Source organism: Nannospalax galili, unplaced genomic scaffold (genome assembly GCF_000622305.1).
Source record: "Nannospalax galili isolate Female #2095 unplaced genomic scaffold, S.galili_v1.0 scaffold543, whole genome shotgun sequence".
NCBI lineage: Eukaryota > Metazoa > Chordata > Mammalia > Rodentia > Spalacidae > Nannospalax > Nannospalax galili.
In genome coordinates this window covers 4,612,249-4,623,180 of record NW_008352270.1, presented here as the reverse complement: position 1 = coordinate 4,623,180, position 10,932 = coordinate 4,612,249, and the positions used below count along the sequence as shown (strand labels likewise).

The following is a 10,932-nucleotide window of genomic DNA, read 5'->3' as shown; positions in this document are numbered from 1 at the left end:
GCCGCCAGACTCTGGGAGAAACTGCTCTTCCAGACAGAGCCAGCAGCCTTGACTGGTCACCTTGTCCAGACACAGAAAACCAGAAGCAAGCAAGCAGCCAGCCTCTGGAAGAAACTGCTGTTCCAGACACAGCCAGCAGCCTTGACCAGTCACCTTGTCCAGACACAGAAAACCAGAAGCTGACCAACAACACAAGTGTGATGCATAGTCCAAGTGAGCAGATTCCAGACAGTGGGACTCTGTCTACTGATGATGAGGTTCAGTCTTATAAGATTAGCAAATTCACGAGAACCATCTCCCCACCCACTCTGGGAACACTGAGAAGTTGTTTTAGTTGGTCTGGAAATCTTGGTTCTTTTTCAAGAACTCTGAGCCCCTCTCCTAGCACAGCATTGCAGCAGATCCGAAGAAAAAGTGATTCTCCCACCAGCCTGCCAGAGAGCTGTGCTGTGACTGACACATGTCAGTCAAAGAGTGACGCATCGGGCAATGAGTCGCAGCCCTTGCATGAAGTGGGCTGGCCCTTGTCTCTGGGAAGCATGGAATCACCTCACAGTTTAAGTGCATCAAAACTTTCTCAGCCTTCTAGTAAGGATTCAGATTCAGAGGTGAGTCTATTCTTGAAACCTTGGTTTTCAGATTCATGTGCAAGAGAAAATGGGGTATTAATCAGACAGCTGAGGACATTTTGCAAACACTGGAAATAAACTGGCTATCAATTTTTTTACTCAAAATCCTGCTGTGTATAAAGTTCACCTTTTATTCATTTGAAGGCCTATCTCATGCTTTAAACTCCTTAGACATCTAAACTAATGCTTCCTGAATCATTGAGTGTTCATTGACAGGGACTTAAGTTGTAGCTCAGTTATCACCTAAACAGGATAGTCTGTGAAATGAATAATTAGCATAAATTTACTACTTAATGTATTGCTATTCAATATAATTTTGAATTCAGGTAACATTTGATGCCTTATGAAGAAATGGTCCTATTATTGTGTTGGTGTTTCTATTATCTTAGTGCTTTAGAAATATGATTTATTTTTATTTCTGGCAAAGCTCCTTTTGATTAAAAACAGAATAATTTTCTTATTCTTTTACATTAATGCACTTAATATATAAAATATGTAAATATTTCTATTTTGATTTAATTGGCATCAAAACCATAAATGAATGCTGGTCACAAGATCCAGTGATATGTTTTGAAATGACATAGTGACTTCTTAACTTTCTTTAAATCTGTTTTCTCAAATTGCCAATATAACATGCTGTTTTGTCTTTACCAAATATAATTACCAAATTGTAAGAACAATTTAATTTATGGTAATATTTGGCAAAATTTTGATGTCTAAATGATGTCTAAATTCTAAATGTTGAGTAGCATGTAATAAATCAGTATAGGTTGTTAAGAAAACACTCAAACACTATCCACTAAGCCATTCACCAGCCTGAAAACACTCAAATTTTATTGGATCCAAATTGAAGAAAGTAGCCGTTAAAATATGGAAATAAATAGTTTTCACTTGGAGAAAGCTGAAATTAGTTTATCTGCTTGAATTCTGCCTGTCCTTGTGACATTCTTTAAGATTTTGGGAACTTGCTAGGCCAAATCTGTGCCTGCAGTTGGGACAACTGCCTTTTTTTCCTTTTACTTTAAAAAAAAAAGCTTATATTTATTTACTAATATTGTGTATTTGTGTGCGTGTGGTTGCATGTGCCACAGTGCATGTGCAGAGGCTGAGGGGCAACCCTTGGGTTCTCCCCCTCTACCACATGGATCCTGGGCATTGAACTCGGGTTGCCAGGCCCAGCAGCAAACCCCCACGCCCACAGAGCCGTGTTACAGACCACTTCTCTCTCTTTGCCTTCAGTTGGCCCATGGTGGATACTGTTCTACTGGTCTAGAAGTCTCTGTTCCCTCTAATATGAACCTCCACTGCGTGGAACGTGACCTCTGGGGCCATTTGTGTTGGCAGGACAGTTGCTAGTCTTAAGCGTCTTCCCTAGCGGCACAGCTGTTGGGAAGACATGGAAAGCCTGCTTTTGCGGGCATTTTCTTTTTCCAGCACGTCTTCCTGTCTCACTTTGAGAGCTTTCAGCTGAATGATAAGAATCCTTCCTCATCAGCTCACAGGCTGGTGGGCTGCTCATGCTGATGGCTGCTCATGCTGATAGCTACTCTGCCTTCTTGGAATAGGCGTCTTTTACACTCATCTGATGTTGAAATAGGGACCCAGCCAGGTGTGGGGTGTACGCATGTACTTGTAGCACATGGGAGGCTGAGGCAAGAGGATCATGAGTTTGAGGCCTGCTTTGGCTACATGGCAAGGCCCTGACTCACAAAACTGGGAAAAGCAGAGAGAGAGAGAGAGAGAGAGAGAGAGAGAGAGAGACCCAAAATAAAGTGAAGACTTGTTTGTTGTCTTCTGAGACATTATTTTTGAGTATCATTTTACTTTATTTTTGGTTTGTCAATTCATTTATTTGGTGTTTTTGAGATAGGGTTTCCCTGTAGCCCCAGCTGGCCTGGAACTTGGTATGTAGGCCGGGCTGGCCTTGAACTCACAGAGATTTGCCTGCCTGTGCCTCCCGAGTGCTGGGATTAAAGGTGTGTGCCACCACGCCTGACTAGTATCATTTTTTATTGTGTACTTCTGAAGATGTTTCAAATGGAGCTTTCTATTGGAAGTTCACTGTGAAGGCAACTGTAGACTGTATGTATGGAGTCATTCTCCTAATTGGAGTTGAAGTTCCTTAGAATCTTACTCATGACCGTTATTGTAAGAAATGGTTTAGCCAAGCTGGGCATGGCACAGGTTTGTAATCTACCACTTAAGAAGCTGAAGAAGAGGATTGCAAGTTTCGTGCCAGCCTGGGCTTCACAGCAGAATCCTGTTTCAGAATAGGCATTTAAGCTGCGTGTGATAGTACACACTTGGGATCCCAACATTCAAGGAGAGCCAAGAGGATTGCAGGAAGTTTGAGGCCAGCCTGGTCTATGAGACAAGTTCCTAGCCAGTCAGGGCTATAGAGTGAGACCCTATCTCAAAAAGCAAAAGAATGAAAAGCAGGAAAAGATGAGCCCAGGAGCTCTACTGCTGTGAGCAGAGAAATAGTAAGATTTCTGAGGGTGTGTGCCAGTTTTAACTACTGAGTTAAGTCTGTCATGCACTGTAGAATCCTAGCCCATAGAACGGTGCCACCCCATATAGAATGGGTCTTTATACCTCAGTTAACCTAATCTGTACAATCCCTGGTAGACATGCCTAGAGATTTGTTTCTATGGTGATTGTGAATCTTGTCACACTGACAATCAAGGTTAACCATCATACGATTTTGTTGCTATTTTTGTTTTGAGACAGGATCTCCCTATAGCCCCAGCTAGCCTGGAACTCCCTATGTAGACCAGGCTGGCCTCATTCTCACAGAAATCTGCTTGCTTCTGCCTCCCGAGTGCTAGGACTAAAGGTGCGCACCAGCATGCCCGGCTAAATTCTCTTTGTATCATTTCTTATTTGGTTTTGTAGTAATAAAAATGGAGCGGACTGACCATGGGAAAATCCTGTGTGATGGAACTGAGGCAGAGAGAGTTCTTAGTCATCGATGAAATTCGGTGCACATTTGGCACCATCCTCAAAGGATAGGTCCATCTTGAATGAGAATGCCGGTTTTCTTTTGATGTTGAACATTGCACAATTAAAAGACAGGTAGAACCATACTGACTTGGCTTTTTTTAGCTAATAATTTAGGAAAACTGTTAGCCAAGCTTGAGTAAAACTCAGTATTACAGCAGGAGCCTCTGGCATCCTCTGAGTCCATGTTTTGACAAGTTCCTGAAATGCTTGAGGAAAGCCTTCAAAATCCCAAGTCTCCAGCTAAAGCATCTTAGTATTTTCTTTTTGGGAAAATAAAATCTTTTTTCTATTATCCATTGTCTTTTATTCTATCCTACGTTTTTATATGGCTTTCTATGGAATTACATTTTATTTATACTTTCTAGCCTCACTTTTCATTTTGTTGAATATTGGTTGAGTTGTCATAAAAACTCTAATAAAAATCTTAATTTTATTTTTGTTTTTGATATGGGGGATCTAGGAATCTGATTGTAATAATAAGTCACTTGATAATCAGTGTAATCAGAACTCCAAGCAACAGTTACCTCATTTTTCAAAGAAAAACACATTTGTAAAGAACAAGGTAAAAATGTATTTAATCATTTTAATTTCAGAAACTCTGTGTGTTTATTGCCAGGAAATGGGAAATATGTGAAAATTTGAAAATTAAAATGCCCGTATGCTGATTTTTTTCAAATGTCTGCTTTCAAACTTCTTAGGACAATGTTTGTGCTTAACTGTGGCTGTTTAAAGTGGTGGTGGGAACCTGTTTCTTGTGTATTGTGTTTAAAAGATGTTTCCCATGTATACAAGTAATGCTTACCTAAAATGACAATATAATATGCCAGTGAGTATGGGGGATGAAACCCCCTTTGTCATCATTTACCTTAAAAACTATTATTTTGTAAAGATGAAGTTCATGGAATGATTTAACCACTAGAGTGTGACTGATTTGATAGATGTATTGCCAAAGACCTTCTAAAAGCTGTACACCCAGAATGAGCCATGGTTTTTGTTTGAACTTTCCCACTTTTTATGTACACTGTGCCAGATTAATCAGTTTTAAAAATTTGTTCATATACCTGCCTCTCACTGCCCTAAGAAACAGCAGCAGAGCTCCTGTGGTTCCATTCTGTACATGTGACAAATCAGCCCTTCTGTAGAAACAGAAATGTCAGCAGATTTAAGTCAATTACATACTGGTGGTAGAGCAGAGAAACTTACTCAAAATAAAATTCAATTTTATATTGGAATAGAGGAATCCCCAAGATACATCACGAGTGTAGATCACATAAAAGGGATCCCTGGAAAGAGGTGAAGAGGGAGTTCCTTCGACTTAATTTTATGCCAGATATATATACCTGTTAGATTAACTGTTATCATTTTTGTAGTAGACATTTGTAAGTAACATTTTTTACATTGCTTATGGGTTATTTTCCTCTTCTAGTATATAAAGAACACTTTGAAATTATCTAAAGGTAGTTGCTTTAACAGAGTAGTGTTAAAGCCAGCACAGGGCTAGGCATGGTGGTGCACATCTGTAATAGCAGCAAAGTGCCCTCCACCTGACACTGGAGAATTGCAAGATTCAGGCCAGCCTGGGCTACATAGTGAGACCCTCACCTCATTTCTAAAAAGGGAAATAAAATAACAAAAATATGAATTTAATCTTCAGGTTCCTGGGCTGTATAAGTATAGTTCTGTGGACTCTCTTTCTACAATCAAGATTAAGCCCCTGGTGCCTGCCAGAGCCAGTGGCCTAAGCAGGAAGCCAGCAGGCCTCCAGAAGAGGAAGCATCATGATGCTGAGAACAAGCCCGGGCTTCAGATAAAAATCAGCGAGCTCTGGAGAAACTTTGGGTTTAAAAAGTGAGTTGCCTGGTTCCTTGTTCTGAAGTAGGATAGAGCAATCTAGCAATCTCTTCTGTAACTCCAGTCCATCTCCCTGCTCTTTCTAGTTTCATAGGAATCAATTTCTTTTTCTCACTATCAGTTCTCAGTCTGGCCTGAGTCTCTGGTAAGTCCCCATTCCGCACCTTAAGTGTTTCTTTCTTCTTTCTCAGAATTGTTATGAGAACAGCATTTTAGACAGGAGGAGAGAGGGTAGGTAGTGCTGTGTTATCTTCAGGTGGTAACTGCTGACATGGGCCCTCCATAAATTTATAGGAATATGAAGGTTCTGGAAAACACTTTGAGAACTGCTACTATATATGCTTGCTACTAACTACACAATGTAAAATGACAAAGGACTGTCAAGTAGTTCTTGTTTATTGCCGTGTTTCCACTCACACCAGCTCATGTGACTGTAAGATTTCAGTTAGGTAAGGTCTTAGTACCCATGGTTTTTTTTTCTTAATTTTTATTTTATTTATTATTTTTATTTTATGTGTATGAGTGTATTGCCTGCATGTATGTGAGTGCATCCGTGTTGTACACTGCTGTGGAGATCAGAAGAGGGCTTCACATTCCCCTGGAACTGGAGTTAAGGATGGTTTGTAGCTGCCATGTGGGTACTGGGAATCAAACCTGGGTCCTCTGTAAGAGCAGTCAGTGCTCTTAACTGCTGAGCCATCTCTCCAGCCCCTGGTACCCATGATTTTAACTTAAACTTAGAATATTTGCTTTGTTGAGAAATACAAGAAAATTAACTATAAATTGACAGTACTCTATGGCTAACACTGACATCTAACACAAGAAATTGTAGTTAAAACCTATATAAAGGATCCATTTTTTTTAAACATTTTATTATTTTTATTTTATGTGTATGCATGTGTTGCCTGCATGTAGGTAAGTGCACCCTTCTGACCTCCACGGCATTGCACGACACAGGTGCACTCACATACATGTAGACAATACACTCATATACCAGCCATGTGCGTGCTGGTATTCAAATCTGGGTCTTCTGCAAGAATAGTCAGTGTTCTTAACCACTGAGCCATCTCTGTAGCCTCAAGGGTCCATTCTTTTAAGATGGTGCTTGCTACATTAAAAATTTGAAGCCGGGCGAGGTAGTGCACGCCTTTAATCCCAGCACTTGGGAGGCAGAGTCAGGCAGATCTCTGTGAGTTCAAGGCCAGCCTGGTCTACATAGTGAGTTCCAGGCAAGCTGGAGCTACAGGGAGACCCTGTCGAAAAAAGCCCAAAAAAAAAAAAAAATTTTTTTTGAAGAAAAGAATTTTAAATTAAAAAAGGGCCACTGAGGTGACTTATTAGGTAAAAGTGCTTACTACCAAGCCTGACAACCTGACTGTTCTGTGATGAATTGACACGGGTTATACATAAAGGGCTTTATCTACTTTATATGCCTGAATTTTCTTATATTTTCCCAAGTAAGTTATCACTCCTGTAATAATCAGTACCTGAAAAATCACCATATTGGTGTTATTATATTTTGTAGAGATTCTGAAAAGCTTGCTTCCTGTAAAAAGCCCCTGTCTCCAGTCAAGGACAACATCCAACTCACTCCAGAAGCAGAAGAGGAGATATTTAACAAGCCTGAGGGCGTGCGTGCTCAGAGAGCAATATTCCACTAAGCACAGGCTGTCGGGAGGCTGCTGCCTAAAAACAATCTTATCATCTTGAAAGATTTATTGATTGATGCTATTTTTTAAATGGAATACATTTTGTATATTATTTATATGACTTCCTTTTGCTCAGCTTTTTATATTTTCATAAAAAGCTACATAGAAGAATAAATCTCTTTGACATTTCTGCAAAGTATTAATGTTAATTGGACAAATCCCCTGAAATTGATAATACTTAAATGTTTCTGTAATGTCCAGTGAAGCTGTAATGGAAAACCACAAATCTCTTATCTTTTTATACCCTGGAAAAGGTAACTGTTTTCACTAAGTTTTAAGTTTTTCCAGCTGCTGTTTTGTGTCCTTTAAGGTTAAAGTTGTGGGGATGAAAGAGGCAGTTGGAAAGGTTACAAAGATCATGCTATCCTGGAAGGGTTCTGTTGGATTATAGGGTGACATCTGTCAGGTGAAGGCGGCCATTTTTTGTATCATTATGTGCTTTGATTTCAAAATGGCCTGATTTTCTTAATATATCTCCTTCAAGTATGGCCCCCAGACTCCTTGGCATTTATTTAAAGTTAGTGGCCTAAATGCTGTGCAGGATGCAGAAGCTGCAGACTCTGTGATCAGTAGTTCTGCAAAGAAATAGACAGAGGCTTAGAGAACTAGCCATACAAAGGGCAGATGGGAAATGGCAGGAAGAGAGGGTTGTGGAAGCCCTTGCTGTAGAGAGGATAGGTGAAGATCAGAGACTGCATGTTTGTAAGTGGGAAAAAAAAAAAAGGCCAAATTGACTCAATTTTGAAAAGTCCTAATTGGACAAAGAGCAGAGTTAGCTCTCCTTGAGTGTTGGCACAGAACACTCAAGGAGACATGGGCAGATGCTGTCTACAGGTGTTTACCTCAAATGCTACTCAAATATTAGAAAACAAGTACAGTGTACGTGCAGTGACTCACAGAAGGAGAAGGAGGCCTCAAACCAGGCTGAGGAGTCAGTAAAGAAAGGTTGGTGTCTCTGGGCAGAAGCCAGTCAGAAGTAGCATTCTAGATAGGCTCCACCAGTGGTGACAGGAAGTTTCCTGTGAAGCCAGAGGTAAAGGGTAAGGCTAGAATCAAGGTGATTTTGAAAACCTTTAAAAATAGTGCAGGGAGGCCGGGCGTGGTGGCACACACCTTTAATCCCAGCACTCGGGAGGCAGAGGCAGGCGGATCTCAGTTCGAGGCCAGCCTGGTCTACATAGTGAGTTCCAGGACAGCTGGGGCTACAGGGAGACCCTGTCTCAAAAAGACAGAAAAAAAAAAAGAAACAGTTCAGGGAAAGAGAAGGCAGTGCTACCACTTTCACATTCCACATCTCTACTTGACACTAGCCAGTTGGAATCAAGAGCTCACAGGCCCGAATGTGTGCGAGGAGCTGGCAAGATGGCCTGGCAGGTAAAGGTACTTGCCACCATGCTTGACTACCTGAGTTCAATCCCTGGGGCCCACGTGGTGGAAGGAGAGACTGACACCCCTGAACAACTGTGCCCTGGAACATGTGTGCCCTCCCCCACAATAAATAAATGTAATAAACTAAAAAGAAAAAACTTTTTTAATGTATCTGAAAATGAGCTCCAGACACCCCAAAAAAAGAGAAAGTGTAACAGATTGGTGTTGAGCATACAGTCAAACTAAGTTAAAAAGATCATAGAAAGATACCTGATAGGGGCTGGGGAAGTTCTTTTGAGAAACCTCAGTGACTCCATCTTGGATAAAACCTCCATAGGACTGACCCAGCCCTGGGCCCTGTTTCAAGAAAAACCACAACACTTGGAATGGATAGAGAACAACTCCCCTGTCAATGGTCAATTAACCAGGGACAGGAAAGTACTAAAAGTCCAGATACCTTTTCAGATTTCCTGAAGCCAGTTTATAGTTTGGCACTGGGCTGCAACCAATCAGATGTTTGCCAGGCTGAAGACCTCCCTACTCCCCTACTTGCTGAACTTGCTGAAATAAACCTATAAAAACCTCTGTCTCCCAAAGCAAGGGGTCTCACATTTGAGATCTGCTGAGTCGGTGACAGAGTGGACCCAAGCTCAAGCTTGCAACAATAAAAGAACCCTTGTGTGTTTGCATCAGTCGGCTCCTTGGTGGTCTTTGGGGGTCTCGGGAACTGGGCACAACACTGTGATGCCTAGCATCCAAACAATCCTGGCTTTATGCAATATATATATGGGAAGGGTTCACTGTACCCTTGGCTGGCCTGGAATTCTGTGTAGACCAGGTTGACCTCAAACTCAAAGTGATCTGTCTCTTGCCACCCAGGTCCTGAGATAAAAGACGTGTGCCAAGATCAGCCCCAATAACATTTTTGCTACACCAAGATTATGTGGATTTTGGTTTGTAAAACGTGTTGGTGGCAATCTGATAGCTGTTCTTTGGAGACCTGTGTATCATGTAGAATAGGTGAATGTGGGCTGCAAGCATGCCAATCGTAAACTTAATGTTCATACTGTATAGTAATCTGTTAGGCGTGCAGTAGAGTTTGTAAAGAATCCATTTGCCAGGCGGGTGTGGTGGGCACGCCTTTAATCCCAGCCTGGTCTACGTGGTTCCAGGCCAGCTGGGGTTCTATGTTTTAGTTACAAGTACTCCTAAAAGACACATACTTACCATGCCTCCAGCGAGTCAGATCTTTGCCAGTTAGCCTGCCTCCATGTGGATGGCTGCTGTTGGGAGGGGTGACCACAGCAGCTTAAGACAGCCCTGAAGTTTGCATGGGTTGACGCTTCCATTTGTGAAAGGTTTCTCTAGCATGAAGAATGTTTGGTAGTATTTTACTCACTTTGAGTTGCCTCTCAGCCTTCATAGCTTCCTGGTTTCACTGGACTTGGGTTTTGTGGTTGCCATGATCCATATCCCTCTGTTGTCTCCACCCAGCCTTGGTCTCTGGAGCTTGGTGGTAGGGCTTTCTCAATGATTCTGCCCTTGTGGTAGACCACTAATGTGTGGGCCAGGGACAGTTTCCCGGTTCTTCCCCAAGTATAGATCTATTTATTTTCTCTCAGCTGCTGTGGGTTTTCATCTGTGCCCTGGGGGCAGTAAGGTTTGCTGTTCTGTTGTTTCTTTGAGACAGTTTCACTAATTTGCCCATATAACCTCAGACTTGCTATGTAGTTCAGGCTGGCCTCTTAGCTGACAATTCTGCCATGGCCTCCTGAGTGCTGGGTTTGCTGTTCTGCAGTAGTTTGAGATTTTGTCTTTGTAGACAAAATGTTCTGCCATGCCCGCACCTCTTAGCCAGGCTTTTCTTGTCCTGCCCTCCCCAGTCTGTGTAGTGAGTACCCACTGCCAGTCCACAAGTGGTAGTAAAAGTGCCCTGAGTCTGAGGCTCTGGAGGTACTACAGTCACACCAGTCCATGCCTGTGCTTTAGAGACGTGTTCAAAGCGAGGACCCAGAGAGATGGCTCAGTGGTTAACAGCACTGGCTGTTATTGCAGAAGACCTGGGTTTGGTTCCCAGCACCCACATGGTAGCTAACAACCCTCAAAACTCCAGTTCCAGGAGATCCGATGCCCTCTTCTGGCCTCTCTGGGCATTGCACTTGCTTGCTGTGCTTGTGAACATGAGACAACAGATACACAAGTTTTTGTTTTTTTTTTTTTTTTAAAAAAAAAAACTAATTGGATTCTTAATTCTGTGTAGAGGCCCCATATTTCTTCCATACTAGATAGGCTAGTGTTACCATCCACTGTCCTTGGAGTCGCCTGTCTGTTACCATTTTTCAAGGTGCTTTTGCCTTCTAACACGAGCCTCT

At 41.9% G+C, this 10,932-nt stretch overlaps 1 protein-coding gene across 3 annotated transcripts in view; it reads left to right on the top strand.

Annotated features, from left to right (window-relative positions):
• The window catches only part of Exo1 (exonuclease 1), a 34,942-nt gene extending 27,016 nt beyond the window's left edge, over positions 1-7,926 (top strand). For 2 of the 3 annotated variants that reach the window (XM_029554117.1, XM_029554116.1), the window contains exons 13-16: positions 4-608; positions 4,093-4,194; positions 5,287-5,480; positions 7,009-7,926. In XM_029554117.1, the coding sequence (XP_029409977.1) occupies positions 4-608; positions 4,093-4,194; positions 5,287-5,480; positions 7,009-7,144 (1,037 nt within the window). In that variant the 3' untranslated portion in view covers positions 7,145-7,926. The remainder of the gene's footprint in view (positions 1-3; positions 609-4,092; positions 4,195-5,286; positions 5,481-7,008) is intronic. The other variant, XM_029554118.1, reaches the window with a different exon arrangement.
• The last annotated feature ends 3,006 nt before the right edge of the window (positions 7,927-10,932 follow it).